General features: G+C 44.4%; 1 protein-coding gene across 2 annotated transcripts in view; it reads right to left on the bottom strand.

The window, feature by feature from the left end:
- trappc9 (trafficking protein particle complex subunit 9) overlaps positions 1–17,335 on the bottom strand; it is a 54,328-nt gene that overhangs the window by 14,773 nt on the left and 22,220 nt on the right. For both annotated transcript variants that reach the window (XM_088366057.1, XM_088366058.1), the window contains 4 exons: positions 13,723–13,865; positions 10,747–10,857; positions 4,895–5,047; positions 3,901–3,992 (listed from right to left, as the gene is read on the bottom strand). In XM_088366057.1, the coding sequence (XP_088222183.1) occupies positions 3,901–3,992; positions 4,895–5,047; positions 10,747–10,857; positions 13,723–13,865 (499 nt within the window). The remainder of the gene's footprint in view (positions 1–3,900; positions 3,993–4,894; positions 5,048–10,746; positions 10,858–13,722; positions 13,866–17,335) is intronic.

Below are 17,335 nucleotides of genomic sequence, written 5' to 3'. Positions count from 1 at the left end.
CCTTCTTAGCCGAGGAACGGCACTTTGTTCGAAGTAGTTCCATCATTTGGCAGCATTACCACTCGTGGAGGAGTCTCAACGAGACATGCGAGCGATGATCTGTTTGCGTTTGCTCCTGATGAGGATTGATGACGCATACTGCCGGCGGAGTAATAACACGGCTGTGTTTATTTTCCCTTACACAGGTGAGAGAGCGAGAGAGAGGCGCCAAAGCAATACCGCCAAAATACATTTGTAGCACCCTCCATGTGGACAAACAAAGTTCCAGATCAAGGTGTTATTTATAAAACACTTGCCCTAATAACCTCCAGACCATTAGAGACATGCCCCTATAGATTTAAAGCCCGTGGAGGAAAAGGGCCCCAACGAAGGTGTGGGTCGGCTTAGGAGAAGTTTAGGGGGGAGGGGGGGGGGGGTGGATTGACAGAGCACGGACGGGCGACAGAGAGGTGAAAAACAAGCAGATAAATCCAACTCTGCCCAGGCAGTGCTCCTCGTTGGTCCTATCAATCAGCTAAATGGGCAGCTCTCGTTGCAAATTTAAGATTCTCTCTTCCGCCAGTCGCACAGTGAGGAAGCGAGCGGCGCGGCAATAAAGAATCCGCCTTTACACCTGGAATTGTATCGACAGTTAACCCGACATCTCCGCGCGCCAATTAGGTCGGCACGACCCGACGTATGCACGGGAGAATTTGTTCTGTTTCTTATTAGCATTCAAAGGAGACGACGATTTAAATCGGCTGGAATACTAACTCGGAATTAGATAGGCCGGCCCGGCCGGAGGTGCGCACTTGACCGAAGAACTGATTGACGATAGGAAATTGACGACGTGTTCGCAGATGCACGCAGGCTTTGGGAAGGCTCAATAGGTGCGCTTGTCGGATCTCTGATTGTGTATCCGTGCGCAAATTACCAGTAACGTGCACTCAGACAGCTTCTTTCATTGCAGCCGAGCTTTGCAATCATCCTTCTCAGGTGGCAGATTTCATCAGCGTCACCACTGGAGTGAGCCAGTTTTTTTTTTGGGGGGGGGCTCGGGGCGGGGCTGAGCTACTCAACAGCAGCAGCAGCAGCGCCATTTGTCAGCCTGCATCACTTATGCCAATTGGGCACCTGACAAAGGCTTGGAGGCATATTACATCAAGAGGTAAGATCCCCCTGTGTGTGCTCAAAAGCCAAATGTCCATCTGTGGGAGGAGTGCAGGAGGAAGGATGGAGGGGGTGTTTGCAGGGGGGGGGGTGAATAAAACTGCAACCGTGTGAGTTGCTTTGCAAGTGGCTTCTTATTAGATTATCTCTTGGGCTTTTACAGCGCCGGCCCCCACCCTTCCTCTTTCCATCTCTCTTCCAGGCTAAACATTTGTCTTTCCATTCATGGGTGAATTTGTATTCCATTGAGAAAGGGCGGGGTAGTTTAAGCCATTTCAGTTTTTGCTGCGCTCAGCAAAACAGTGAGAGCGAGACACGACGGTTTAAAATTGCAAATTGATTTTATTTTGCGTACTTTGTATTATGTGACGGTGCTTTTCTGAAGTGTGTGAGGCGATGCGCGAGCGTCACCTCCATCCAATGGGCCGGGCGGACTGTGTGTTTAGCGACACTCCATTAAGTTGATATAGTGACGCCTCGTGACCAGGCGCACCACTTTGCCGCAACTCTGTCATCAATACGTTTATCTACATAATGGCCAGGTTGCAGAAGACAATTTAAAAACACCTGTTGTGACATCTCAAATTAAGAATGTTACACCGTGGGGTATTTTTTGTTAAATGGATGTGCATGAGTCACATGATTTAAAAAAAATCAATAAATCATTCGCAGTCCAAAATAGTTTTTCAATACGTATGACAATTTCACGCCTTGGATGGTGTTGAATTTCACTCAGCAATGCAATTTTGCAACAGCTAGCATTCATTTCAAGCTTACATCTATCGACGCATTTATTTATATTCATTTTGACGTTTGACAAAAAATGTGAACTTCTTATTAAACCTAAAGAAATTGGCGAGAAAAATAAATTTTTCCCATTTTTTTTTTACTCCCTAAAGTTGCAGTGATATTGTATCGCGCAGTTTGTCATGGTTGATAAATTGCCCAAAAAGCAAGCTGATTTATAGCGTTTTCCTTTTGCTATAATGGGCTGGGAGAAAACACAAGTACAGCAAAAGTAGTAAAACCCGATTGAGTCAACGGAATGCACAAGTGGAACAATACGCTTTAATCAGCAACTATTTCAGCGTTTGAAAAAAATATCAACGGATTTTTGCATCTCGGACCGACCGGGTGGTCTAATCAAGGCGTGGAGCGCTAGATGTAAGTGACATCCATAATCTGACAGCTCCCCGTTCGTTCCCTTGCCAACCCGACGACAAACCTCTGAACACTTGCGGGAAGGCAGAGTGGCCTCCTTACGATGTCTGCGAGTGCAATAAAATGTTGTCGGAGATACTAATAAAAGCAGTCAGGCAGTAACCTTCAGAAAAACATTAGCCGAGCATCTCCGAGACTAAGCTCCTGGCATTTAGGGAGTTTGTAAAACCGTCTACCCTTTTCAGACACGCGAGGAAATCGATGCTTGACGCATACAATTTGGTGGGCTTCACCCCCCCCCCCCCCCCCCACCCACCACCCTGAAATTTTGTCAACAAAATGACAGAAGATCTGACAAGTCAAATTTGATTGCTGAGGTGGAAAATTAAAATGAAATGAATCTCACAAAGAATCTATTGAAATCAGGAAAGAACCCAAGCAAAGATTCATATTATCGATTCAAGCTCGCAAACCGGAGACGTGACCGGTCTTAGTTAAACTTTCTTTTGTTGCAGCCTGCCAGCGGCTTTTTGCAGATAAATAAAACAAATCTCTTCCGCGCTGAGGGAACCGATTTGCAATAAGAGATGCGCCGGAATTGTTAAAAACTTCCGATGACTTTTTCAAAAGGTTATGTTTTGGCTTCCATTTGCTCTCTCAACGCGGATCACAAAGTTAAAAAGCATCTTCTTCCCTGATAATTGTCAAAAGGTGGAAAAACACCAGACATGGGAAGGAAGGAAAAAAAAAATGCAATTTTTAGAAAACAACTGCAACTACAAATGGAATGTTTGGCAAGAAGCGCTTATTAATTTTACTCTCTATGTGCAACGCGACGAAAAAAAGCAAGTCAAAGCATCCAATTAGACTTACAATTTTAGGCGCAGAGGAAAAGCTTGAATTCCATCGCTAATTGAGCCTATGATAGTTTTGGCAACACAGATAAAGGCATTCTAATGGGCTGAAGCAAATTACTCGGCTCATATAATCAGCAAGGCTCGGAACGGCCGAGACTGGAAAAGTGAGGGCAACTTTACGCAGATAGGATGATGGGAAAAGAAGCAAAAAATTATTTTTTTTCCCAGACTTTACCCCAAAGAGGGAAGATCGAGGTGACTTCTTCACAATACCTTCCGCCTATCTTCAAAAAAAAAAAAAAAACGACTTTTTCCCACAGTGTTGATCTGCTCCATTGCCTTATTTTGCAGATTGATTTGTTTTTGTCGGGGGAAAAAAAAAGACACAATAGCCCCAACTGACTAATCACAAAGCTGGCACTGCCCAATACAAAGTGTCGCAGAAGAAAAAAAAAGCCACCCTGGGTGAATCGAAAGTGATGATGATCGCAGATGGTGCGAACGAAAAAAGTGCTCAGCGCATCTCTGGAGGTTCGCACGCTAGCCGAGCTGCTGTCACTACTTTTCCAAAATGGACTGCGGCCCATTAGACATGCAAATAAAAACATGGCTTGAGACCAGTTGTGGGGCTTCACATGCTAAATGACAGGTAATGAGGTGACTGGATAACCGGGGGACCAATGGCAAGCCAACGTTCTATTGGCCAAAAACAAACATGGCGGATGAGACTCACCCCACTGCAAGGGAGCGAGCTGCAGATGCTCCAAGACCAGCTGGTTGAGGACTCCTTCCACGCTGGCCTCGCCGTGACGCCGCAGGGAAGGGTAGGCTGTGGTTAAGGAACACTACCGAGAAACCGTTGGGATGGACTTGATGAACTTGATTTTGAAATTCACGCTGGGTTCGGACTCTGATGAATGTTCGCAGCTCGTTACAAAACGTCCGTGGCGCTTCGTTCGAGAGCGCTGCTTTTAAAGACTCAAACTAATGTTGGGTTATTATGGCTATTAGTGTTCACCTCAAAATGTCAAGGACTGCTGGGAAATATGTTTTTGTAAGCCGACTCCAGAGGTAGTAACAAACTGATCAATACTGCGCGGCAGCAAATATGGCTATCGCGGCGCAATTATCGAGATAATATACAGCGATAATCGACACGGCTGACATTTGGATGCGGAGGAGATACGGTGTGACAACACACTTCGATTAACCTTAGCCGTACAGCAAGCAACAAGTCCAAAGAAGCTTCAGTAAAATACTAGTGATGCTAAATGGGAAAAGAATGAATGGAGTTCCTCAGGGCTCAGATGTCGGCCCACTTGACTAAAAACCAGTTTGACGCGTCTGCCTTAGAGACCAGACTGTCTCCGAGTCTATCTTTCAAGAAGCCCGAAACAATGTCGGTGTGAGTAATGGCTCGGCGTTCGGATTGACACACAAGAACATTGCTTGGCCGTGTCAAAGTGTCAAGCGCGGAGCCCATAAGCGTCGCCATCTGTCAGCGCTGAGGAACAAGTTCCCCGCTGGCCAGAGGGCCTCCAGATGTAGACTCCAGATGTCTTTTATCACTCGTCTGACTTCCGACGCACATCCGACACTACTCCACGCCTTAAAAAATATACGGCTGCCTTATGGAGTGAGGCGGCTAAAGACTGAATAATAAATCCCAAAACTCCATTCCACATGTTTTACGTCAGGCAAATTCGAGCCAGCGGAAAAAGGATATGATGCTCCAACAGATGCCCAGCTTGCTGTTGATCTGGCAGCCCTGAGCATGCTGTCGCTCCTCCTCCAGCTGTTTGAGACTAGTCAAGCAAATTGTCTCCTGGTCGGGCGGCGGCAGACTCTCAAAGTCAAACTTGTCAACCTGGATGGCCATCCTGGAGGAGAGAAAATGATCTCATCTGTCACATCTCTTCACGTACTGTTATACCAAAAAAAAATGGAGTCCAGAGACGCATCAAAGAAGAAAACATTGCAATTATCATCAGGCAGCTTTTACAACAAAGCAGCAAAAATGAGGTAATGATGCTTCAAAACAACATGGGCGGCTAAACGGCAGGCAGGTCTTGCAGCAGAACAACACTCACCTTTGAAGATTAGCGGCGTACGGCTTATGTCAACCACTGAAGTCCCGTCATTCTTCAAACACATTGCACGCACTCAAACTAAAAATACCGCAAGGCAAATGGACTGCTGGTCTTTGCGGACAAGTAATTACGCACGACGACGGTTGTTACATTTTCACTTCAAACGAGACTAACAGGAGAGAACTGAAAAGGTTACTTCAATTTTTCTTCCTTAAACACTGCAGCAGATCATATCAAACCAACAAATTATAATTTCTTCGAACCAAATGAGTTCAGTAATAATTGCAGTCAATACAAACATCAAGATGCTTCCATTCATGTTATGGACCGATTTTACTAGCCAGAAAAATCTCTTGGTATGGCAAGAGAGACGTTTGCAGGCACGACACGTTATGGTCTCTTCTCGGCGATATGATTGTGTCATCTTTTTCAGGATTAGGCCATCCCGCAAACCAATCTAAACCGTTACGAGACTTTCAATAACACAGTGCGTGCTGGAGTGGCCACCGAGGAACATCCCGGCAGTTGATTTCGTCTCCCTGTCTCGCTCGATAACGCCTTTGATGAAATTTGACTTCTTGGGTTGAGGAAGGAACGAGCGTTTAGGATGGGGATATTCTTACACGGATTTTGAAAGGCAGGTTTGCATCCATTTTGTAAGTTCATGTGTCTATGAATAGAGAGAGTCGATTGTATTTTCTTTTGGCTTCGCTTGCCAAGCTGAGTGTATCTCATTGTCATTTTCATGACTCCCAATGAGTTTTACGGCAAAATAGAGGTGATCTATTTTGGAGTCGGCTGAAGGCATTTATCAGCACATCCAATTCAAAGATGATTATTCGGGCTATTTTGCTTGATGAAATCCATTCAAGGCAGCGCCGTCTGGCACGCTTGGCAGAAGCTTTTGTTTGCTGACAGTCCTCTCGAAATACAGAGGTGCTACGCCCTCATCATGTTAGCCAGCCGGGTGAAATGTTAACAATGAACTGGAATCAATGCGTGATCTTTTATTTGCAATCTTGAATCATCCATTGAAATGCTTCGAACTGAAAAATGGCTTTGTGATCTAATTGGTGTGATGTTTTATAATATTGTGCGGTACTTCGTAAAATTATATCTGCACGGACTGTATCAATTCAATGGACTTTGTGCTGCTCCTTCTGGTGTGTGCACTTTATCCTCCAGGGAGCGGTATAATACAGACGTGGGTCAATTATATCTTCTGCGGTTTTGCTAATTAACGGGAAGACGCTCTCGAGGATGCCGCCACACATCTATTTGAAAAACCACACACGTCAAAAAGCATCGGGTCCGTCGGGCTTGACCCCTGACATTGTGCTTCTAATTACCGCCATCTGACAATAACTTGGCAGTGATGCCGGTCTAATGGCGGGAATAACACCAGCTCAGAAGGTCGCTGGGAAGCGACCCGTTGCTAATTAAATGTCATGTTACCTTTCCGCCAAAAGTACACAATGATTATATCAAAGCATATGGGCCCATTTTCATTTCTGAAATGTTGCCATTGTCGACAAAAAGCCACGGAGAGCAATGGAGCACGTATTTGCAGAATGGTGGAATTTGGCTTTGGAGAGATTACAATGCCACCTCAATGCTTTCTTTCGCGTCTGATATATTCTATAATCTTGGATATCTTTTTCATTTCAAATAATTTTCACGACAGCCGTCATTTCTTAAGAGGCTCCGAAGAGTTTATGCCGCAGGGGAAGAAGCCGTGAGCTGGTGTTTTCATTTGGGCGGGTTATTTTTAGCTCACGTGCGAGAGCTTAGGGCGGAGATCCATGGAAGCCTATGCAGAGGCAGGCGAGAGCGAGCGGCTATTTTTAGACTGCGGCTGACTCGGTGTAACCCTTTGTTTGCGGCGGTGGCGGCGGCTGCAACCGCCCTCCCTCCATCCCTGCCTCACTCAATATGCTGAGCTACATCCAAAACAAATCCTCACACTGCCAATTACGGAACGCACCGGCGCATCCTCGGAGGTTACTGTGCAGACAATCTTCTAATGCGCCGGCTGTCATTAAAAGTGAGGGGCGGGAGACTATTACGAGGGCTGACAAGAGCGGGCTATTTCTGTTTGTACTGTTAAAAGCCAGAAGGTTCTTCTGGAGGGTGGGTGGCGTCACGCGCAAGTGAGAGGCCTTGGCAAGGGGTGAATGAAGGCGATATCATGCAAGAAGAGCCACAGCTGGATTTCAATAGGGTTGTATTTTTTTTTTTTCACTGAAAATAAAGGGTGACACAAAATACACGTCTGATCCGCGACGATCGGTCGGAGCCGATGGCTTTGCCGTAGGGGAGATCAAATCACAGGTGATTGGAAAAGTTCCTTCTGCGTATCTGTCTTCATGAATATTTAAATTGAATGGAGAAAGTAGCCAATTGACAGATGCAGTCTGTATTAGGTGAGTAATCTGTGACAGATGGCTAGGACAAAAGTGTTCCTTTGCTATATCACGTTTTTTTTTCTTGCAGAGATTGTGCATCTGAATGTTCTGTTTGTGTGTCAAAATGAAACAAAATAAAACAATGAAGGGGGCCCCAGAATTGAACCCTGTGGAACACCATACGCCAGTGTATCAATCAAGACTAACAGAAAAACAACTTTTCAGAATGTCTTAAATAAAGGGCAGCTTGTAAGTTGGTCTTACATTCAAAAGCACATCTTAATAAAGATTTTTTTTTTTTTTTAAAAAAGAGGGAAAAAAAACTGATGTTGTAATACCTCCAGCAAATCTCATTTCACCGGCACCAATGGGGATAACAGACATCTCCCGGGAAGATATTATCTTGCCAACATTTGCTGAGAGGAAAAACAGAATTTTCCACTGAGCAAATATGACAAAGTTGGGAATTGTGAATCCCTGGGAGACGTGCATCACGACTGTCGGCTCTCGTCGTTTTCAGAAAACATTGGTCCCATAGCCCGCGTGCACAGCTATTTTCTTCTTTATTGAACACGACACTGCATATTGTGCACGTAATGAGCATTTCAGAAATTTAAATGAGACCGGCAGAGCAAACATCCTTGCAGGAGGAGAAGAGGAAAAATAGATAGTATTCATGTCCAACTGGGATTTACTGAAAACGGACGGGCGGGATAACTGACTGCAAATACATGATGTGCCTTGCAACCACAAAGGGTGAAGGTGGTCACCATGGAAACAAGCTTTGTTTGAAAAGCCCATGCGCTGATGCGTGGACACGTCTGTTGATAAAAGCCAAGGAGAAAAGTTTTAACGCAAAGTGGCCGGGCCAACTATATTAAGCTTTATTAGATTACGATATAATAAAATACTTCATTTATTTTAATTGTATTATTTAACGGTTTATTTAAATAGTCAAAATCAAAAAATGTTGGGCCAAAAAAAAATAAAAATAAAACAGCGTTTTGGACATCAGCGATTGTGTAAAGTTATTTTTAGTCACAGTAAAAAAATATTGCTGTGCAAGCAGATTATTTTCGATCGCAAAAGTGCCATTTACACTTTTGTGAGACACTTGAAAAATGAAAAAACCTAATATTGTTTCACAACCACAAGGGAGTACAAAAAGGCACAGAAGTTTTTCGATTGCCGTTTTGATGATAGTTTTTGCCTCGCTGTGTGATGTCGCGTCGGACTTCAGGGACAGCAACACAACACGGTGCGATGTCTCACTCCGCCACCATCATCCAGGAGATAAAGAACCGGTAATAACTTTGCACTCAATGACACGGGGACTTAAAAGCAACACTCCGATGTGAAATATTGCCTTCACGTCAAAGAATGGCATTTACTGGACAAAAATCTAAACTTTCTCTTTTTTATATCCTTACATTCAGCAAGATAAAAACATCCATTGAATGTAATATTTTCCTCTTTCCATATTCTTGGTGTTCCATTTGGATAAAAGCTACTTGTAGGCATTATTTTCTTTTAAATTGATTTTGAATTCTAGGAAAATATCGTGGACTACTCCATATTTAAGGGCGCAAACAATCAAACCACATATTGCACAAAGGGCTTTCGTAAATAGAAATTGACGGCACAAAATTGTGAAGAAAACATAGGATGGCATATAATTGACGGCCGTTGAAATGCATGGGGGGGGGGGGCTGTTCATGATGGCTTCACGGGAATGTTCACCGTTGAGTCATCGGATGTTTACCAGGTCACACAGAGATATTGGACGAGAGCGGCTGGCTGTCAGTCTCGGCTTCAATTCATCCAAAGGTGTATCAAGTTGAGGTCAAGGCTCTGTGCACACAAAACTCTCTCATCCATGTCTTTATGCTTAGGGCGCTGGTGCAAAGTCATGTGGGAACACTACCGGGGAGTCTTCTGAGCGCCCTTTGGCTAGGCCATGACCTTACCAAGTTTTCAAGACTCCTGAGTCTGAGTTGAAGAAGACATACTGTTGTTTTAAACACACTAACCTGGAAGTGTAACCTTGACTCGCTCGTCATACAATTAAGCATGATTGACAGAATCATTTTTCCGGCTTGTCGGGCTCAAAAGCGCATGGTGGATACAAAAACTTCAGAAAACATCTCGAGCCTGACATCTCATTCATCGCGAGGCAGGATCAAAATACCAAATGACACGGCGGTACGACGTGAAGCGAGAGGGACGTGTGGGGAGGTGTGATGATACGACACGTGCCTCGCTAGACGGGAGATTCGCCAGCCTATGGTCTTGTTTTGCTCTGTATGCAAAATCCTAGATCTCGTGCTGCTACTGGTTTGGTCTGTAATATCATAAAATAGATACAAAATATCTTAAATATCCTGATTATGTCCCTATGTTAAATGTATTGATTTATCATTTTTATTTATTTATTTTAACAATAACAAATGACCACGGGTAGCAAGTCCGAGATTATTCACTGGCGACGGATGGCCTCATAGAATTTACACGGGCCACATTTCCATACACGCGCAGTTGATTGTTATCTATTTCCATTCCAGAAAATAACAGCTCACGCTGAAAAATTCACCACGATACCCTTGGAGCGGCGTTTCATTTGCTTCTATCGCTTCAAGTGTATTTATTCCGTCTTCCTAGAACGCTGACTGTCCAAGTCATTTTACACAATGACATTCCATCCCCGTGGGAAAAGGTTTATGAGTCACCGTGCCTTTGCCGGTCCGTTTACGGAGAGAAAATACTGACAGTAATCATAATTTGCCACTCTGCCGAGAAACGGGGACATATTTCCCAGTGAAGGAGCACCAAAATAAGACGTATTAAGACGTGAGATAATTGCCGCATATTTCTTATGGGGTCACAAGTTGGGGGGAAGTCGTGAAATGTCTCGCCTCAGTCGGTAATTTTAGTTTCAAATGGCTGTTTCGTATTTGCTAAAAATTCTGGAGCTCAAGAGATTCTGCGGCATACCCCGACGGGCGACATGTCATTTCCATCGTATGGCGCAGATTTTGCGGGGGTGCTGCAGCCTGTTCATCATTCCGATTTAGAAAATGTGCTTACCTTTGGCACTCGCTGGCATGGAGAACCAGGTCTTGGTTGTTTTTGGCACTGACGGTGAGCTCGTGTTCTGTTGGGTTGAAGATATCCAGCAGGAGATGGCACTGACGGGTGCTGTGGGGGGAAAAAAAAAAAAAAACATTTAAGTCAGTTCCACAGCAAAAATGCAAATTAACTCATTCGGTGCCATTGATGATCATAGACGTCAAAAATATTAAGAGTTGGCAGTGAATGCGTTAAAAGTGACGCTCAAGCAAAAGTTTCGAGAGACATTTCACTGACACCTGTACGTCTAAAACAGGTTCTGAAGCCCAGTTGGAGGCTCCATCAATCCTTGTCAGAACATCAAAAAGGAAGCGACGCTTTCATGAGAGTGTGGAGGCCTGGTTGGAGCAGACCACTTTTTCTATAAGGGAGAAAACATAAGAGGGGCCAAATTTGCGATCGAGATCAAACGGGAGGGAGGAGACCATACTGGCTTTTAAGCTAAGTGGATATTTTGTCTTCTGGTAATGATGGATGAAAAGGAATTATATTTATCTCAAAATAGTAGACTGACTTTTTTTTTTGAGTGATGTCGTAGGAACGTAACGTATAATGAGGACCTCCTGTTTCAATATTCATCTTCACTGTCTGGGGAATTTACCGTCCGCCACACAAAGGATTAGCCGTAATTACAGTGTCTAGAAAGCAAAGGAATATATAGAAGTTGTTCAAAAAAAAATATCTGCGCTTAGTGTAAATTAAACATCCCATCAGCTCGTTTTGCCTGCGGGCAAAAGGGAAAGTCATTCCCAGCTCGCTTTCTGTCTCTCCAATCCTTGAGTTAATGGAGGATTACGGCGCGTTCGCCCAAGTCGCTAATAAACTGCGGCGGCAATTAAAGGAGCATATTTTTTAGGCCAACCTATGTTTCTTTAATTGTCTTGTTGTCTCTGTCGGCAGACGTGATTAACAGGCCGAGCGGGGCGAGCTACTGATTTATAGGCCGGGGCAGTAAGCCGGGGCAATCAATCAGAGCCACCCGATAAGAACCACAGACTCATTGCTCTTGCGCCGTCCAACCCAGATCAAGACGGGGATATAAACACCAGACAATGTGGATTTCTGGATGTAAGCTTCGCTCCAAAAGAACAATAACGTGAGCCTAAAATAACACTGAGCAATAGTGGAAGCGGCGGCGGCGGCTCGACCCCTCCCCTGACGGAGCCCAAACTTATTAAGCATTCATCTGAGCTACGAGGGAGGGCACGTAGATTTCAAGTGGATAAATGATTCAAAACTGCCAATAAGGTCTTCCATTTTGATAACGGTAAAAGGATTAAATTCCCCATCGCTGCCGGAATGCCAAAGAATGGGATGAACGTGAAAGCACTGCCGACTTTGATACGCCGAGGTAAAATTATACTTCAAGCGCATACGTACTGGTGACTAAGGAAGACGACCTTTACTCGTGATTATTTCAGGTACAGCAGCAAGTGTGTCAGAGGGGAAAGAAGAAGAAAGTTAATGAATGCCACTGTCTGTTTCGCAGATTTCTGCCAACAAATGAATTCGGGGGGAGAAGAGGATATTGTGAAAAGTCTCCAAAGCTAGTACTGACCATTCATTCCAGGTCAGATCATAAATCTGAAAAAAAAATGTGGAAGTGGGTGGGTTGTGAGAGAAGACAAAAAAGCATGAGATTGATCAATGAGTCTGGAAGTGCTGATGTTGCCACCCTGCAGTCGGAAGTCCACTAAATGTGCGTTCTATTGAAGCAAGTGGAAATGGATAAAAACCTAGCACCCGTGTCATAAAGGGCTACTTTAGCTGGCTAGGCTATAAATAAACTGATTTGTAAAATCACATTCTGAGCACATAAGTAAAAGTGGACCATTTCCCACGGCACGCACATCCATCAGCTGTTGGCGACAAAGCAACAAATGTTGCTGCTGTAACTGACTTCCATCAAATCCCAAGGGAGAGCTTTGTGGAAAAAAGGCATTTAATTCCCAAGGTGCAAAATATACAAAGTCTTTTTTTTTCCTTCAAAATATGAATCGCTGCGTATTTCGCACTGCCACTCTGTTGAATACACTCTGACACCGTTTATACGGACAAAGCCCTCAAAGAGCGAGTCGGAGGAAAATAACAAAATGGTGTCACTCCCAGCACGGGGAAAGGTCAAAGAGGAGCCTTGCAGCCAGGTTGGAGAAAAATGCAGTTTAAATGATGCTGTAGCCGCTAAATGGAATTTACGGGCACATGTTTTTATGTATTAAAAAAAAAAAGTCCCCGGGAACAAAAAAAAAGTCAAATGTGCTGACTAAATGATGACGTGAGAAACGAGAGAGCAATGTTGGAGAAAAGAGATAGCGTAGGCATAAAATAAGATGTGAGAAAGTGCCGACTCTGCAAAAGGAGCAAGACCAGTTCTAAGTGGTTCGGGGTGACAAAATTGATGACAGTTATCATTGAGAAACAGGTCAAACTAGAAGTCCAAATACAAAAAAAACAATATTCTAAAATCACCTTTTGAAATATTCTGCCCTTTTTATAAACTATTTTGGCCGCAATATTGGAATATGCAAATGAACCTTCACCTGGCTCCAAATATTTTGAGCTTGAAATGATCAGATAAGGCAGATAATCCCCGCCGAGATACCTCAACACTTGACAGGCGAGCCACCCATCTATCAGCGCTGACCTCAAGATGGATGGCGTACGCTCTGGGTATTATTACGGCTAATGGTTCATCTCAAGCGGCCATTACGCTGCCACGATCGCCCCCCCAGTTTCAGAAGGGAGTCCACTGGAGGAGCTGAAAAGTCAGAGTGACAAGGAATCGAACATAGTGTACGAGGCACATTGAATGAAGTCCATCACCAGGGAGGGAAAATGCTCAAATTAACCCAGATTGTCACTGTGAGGGCACTTTAGTCAAAAAACTTTTTTTTTTTTTTTTTATTGACAGCAATTCTCCTCGCTGTATGTTACCTGGTTGCGGGCAGGGTGCTGACTCTGGTGAAGAACACGGACGGCTCGACATCAACATGGACCCCGACGGACAGCTCCCTGTAATAGCCCTCCACTTTGCCAGCTCCGCCGGAGTACTTGAAGTTGAGAACCGCCTCTAAAGTCTGCAAAGAAAAACATGAAACTAAGAAATATGCCCACAATAATAGTGTTTCACGGCGGAAGATGTTGTAATGGAGGTCAGATCGGAGGCAGCACGTTATTTTGCCATTCCATCAGCCCAAGCGCTACTGCCGCTTTTAAGAGCGACGCATCATTTTCATTACGGTGAAAAAATATGAAATGCATGGCAGCGCAGCTATTGTGTTGTTTAATGAAATGGGAGTGTGCTATTACACCCAGAATGCTTTGAGCGGAGAGCCAGGCGCTTTGATTGGTGTCTCAAAGCCAGGATTTGGAATCAACATGTGGCTTCCGAAATTGTGAGGAGAGAAGATTGAGCGCCAATTGCTGGCTTTGTGAACACACAAAGTCCTCTGTCGAGAGGAAGGAACGGCGTCGACGTTTTTATTTTTTTTACGGACATCTCTTTTGCCAGCACTTCACTTGACTTGGCTGAGGTTCTATTTACACGCAGCAAAGCTGATGGCTTCTGTTTACCCACACACACATTAAAAAAAAAAAAAAAAAACACAAACAGTGCCAAGCAGCCGGATTCAAATAGCCCAAACTATCTTTCGCTGAAATCTTTAATAACAATGCAGTTACAGAATGACATTTTAACTCTATTTGCACAGCGGCAGAGGGGAAAAACAGGCTGTGCCGATAACGGGCTGCAAATATTTCACGGGGTGAAACAAAAAGTGTTTGTCGATGTGACACCGATGCCTCCGACAAATGTTTTCTCCGATACTTTTTCCACATTTTATAGAAAATGCTAGCACAGGGAATGTAAGCAGAGTATAATTTGCAGGGAGCTGTGTGATCCGCCTGCTGCCTGTATGGCACTAATGGCCTCAGCACGAGTCTCCGGAGGAGTCGCGATTGTCTCCGAGACGCCGGCAAACACGGATTCCCGTATCCCTTTTTTTTGCCGACCGCAACGCACTTAAAGTTCCTCATCTGTTCTCTGTCGGCTCTCCAACTCTTCGGGAAGCCTTTTTCAATCACACCGGACTGAGAAATGCCCTGGCGGAAATAAGCTGACGGCGGCAAAAGTGAGCCGGCTCCATCAAACAGGCCGACCACGTACGCCGGGTCAACGGGATTAGGATAACACTTTGTTTGGCTGGAGAATCTCCATTAAAACTTTTTGACCGCAACTACGTCTTATCAAATTGTATTTTTGTTCCTAGGGCTTGTGAAAATCCATACAAAGTTCAGCCGGAATTGTAAACGGAGCAAAAAAGAGCTAGCCGTCAAAGTAAAAGACGAGCTTGATCTGCCATACGTCACCAGCATCCATAAACACAGATGACGCCTCCCTGATTTAAAAGTGCCAAAAAATGACAAGTGTGTCGCGGGTTTAAGCGGTCCACACGTCCCAATTTTCTCGCCTGAGGAGGTAAAGGAGCCTCTCGTGGGAATCGGTGTAATGGTAAAATGGAAAACAACATCTGTGATGGCTTTTGGGTGCATTTGCCAAAAATACATCACTATGACGAAACATGCGCAGCCGTCTTTATCTCTTTTACTCCCGTTTGTAGATTCCTTTATTAACACACAAGCTAATGGCGATAACTACTCGCCGGCAGCCTTATTTTCCGCTGGTTGATAAGGCACAAGCGTCCTTATCTTAACGCGTACAACCAAATTAGAATTAGCACTAAGCCTCGACTCAATTCTCCTTTTTGTTTTTTCAGGGTCGACGCAAACAACTTCCCTCTTCTCGCCGCTATTGGAAAAACGAGATGGAACGTTTTGATGGCTTTTGATGAGGTTACGCAAAGGCTGACTGTGTACCTAATTGTCCTTAAAATAAGACTTGAAGCCTGCTTAGGAAGCATCTGCTCGCTTGCACGAAAGCAAGCCGCCAGCCAGGAGAGATATTTCGTCACATTGCGATGTCGGCCCCTGTGGAAAACTTGAGTGATGACTGGAGGGCATTGGGATGCAATATAGCTATCTGGAGTACTGCTGGGACCGCATCTCGTGTGTGCACCGAGTGTCAATCACCGAACCAATCAGTTCGCCCCCCAGGGTGCTCAGTCGCGATACAAAAGTGTGAAGTTTAGGAGAAAACATCCTGTTGATAGGATTCTATTGCCCTGTGCGGGAGATTTTCTAATACCAGATGCCACATTTGATGCCTCTTTTCCGTCTAAGAAAAAAAAGTTTTGGAATAATCGGATCAAAACTGCTGACACTACATTTTTTGCCTTGAAGATACAGCTTGGAAATGAAAGTTGTTTTTAAGTAGACCTGGCAAAGCCTCCGTTCAAGTGTGAGTCAAGGCGAGGCGAACATCGAACCCACGGGTGCCTCAAACAGGGGAGCTCTTTTTTTGCTTGCGCTATTTGTAGGTGTCACTTCATTAACCAGCAAGCCCCATAACACTGGAAAAAAAGCCAGTTTGGCGCCCAGGGCCGACTGTGAAGCACACATTTCCAGGCAGCCACAAAACTGTGAAGTTAGATTCAGAGATGGACACAGGTGGCAAAAAAAAATCACATTGTTATCCACTTGCTATTAGTTTTAGTTTTATGCTCACAAAAATACGTGACCCTCGCTTTGCTCAAACTAAGTCACAAGAAAATGCAAAATTGATGAAAAAATGAAACTATGTCAAGTACAGAGATCGTAAAAATTCACAGTATTTGTCCAAGTTCATTTACTCACTTACTACTTGTACTTCTCACCACTGAAGATAAGAAAAGCGAATCTGAAACCCAAAGAGTCCAAAAAGCTTGAAACGTGACGAAATAGACCTCGACGCGCCAGCTAGACGCTTGAGTTGCTACAAACCGTGTATGATACACACAAGCGCTCAAACATCAGCAACAATTACCTGTCAAGTGCGAACGCAAGTGGAATGGATGGTGCGGCACGGTGGCATCCAAATCTCTCGTTCTGGGCGACTGCAATACGGTCGGACGGCTATGCGTGGCGGCATACGGGAGCACGCTCGGCCGGGCTGACTGGATTTCACACATGAATTGAAGTCTGGTAAGTATGATGAAATGCTTGACTCTCTATTAATTACATGCTGGCAGCCTTGCATGCAAGGCACGGCAACCGGGAGTCAACAAAGGCAACTTTATCATGATTCATGACTGCGTGGGTTCGGTACCCGTTGCGGAGTGTCCGGAGCAATGGATCATAAAGATAAAAAAAAAACACATTTGCTACTCTCTGTGACCTCATCCCGACATGATAGCATCGAGTTGATTTGCGAAGTCATAAATAATAATACCCCCGGTAGATATCTCGAAGGTGAGCAGACTGAAAACAAAGTGCAATGAAGGTTTTAATAAACCAGAGGTTCTCAAGCTGCGGCTCGTGAACCTTCTGGGGTTGGAGCTTGAGCGTCCCCAAGATACATCAACACAAAATGGTCACTTTTTGCTGTTTGTGAAAAGTCATAATGACTTGAATAAGATCCGTAGGGGTCGAAAAGTAATCATCTGCCTCCAAT

Source organism: Syngnathus floridae, chromosome 21 (assembly GCF_059516105.1).
Source record: "Syngnathus floridae isolate MCC-2025c chromosome 21, RoL_Sflo_1.0, whole genome shotgun sequence".
Classification (NCBI taxonomy): Eukaryota; Metazoa; Chordata; class Actinopteri; order Syngnathiformes; family Syngnathidae; genus Syngnathus; species Syngnathus floridae.
Note: the sequence above shows the minus strand (reverse complement) of the source record. Positions and strands in the feature narration are given on the sequence as shown.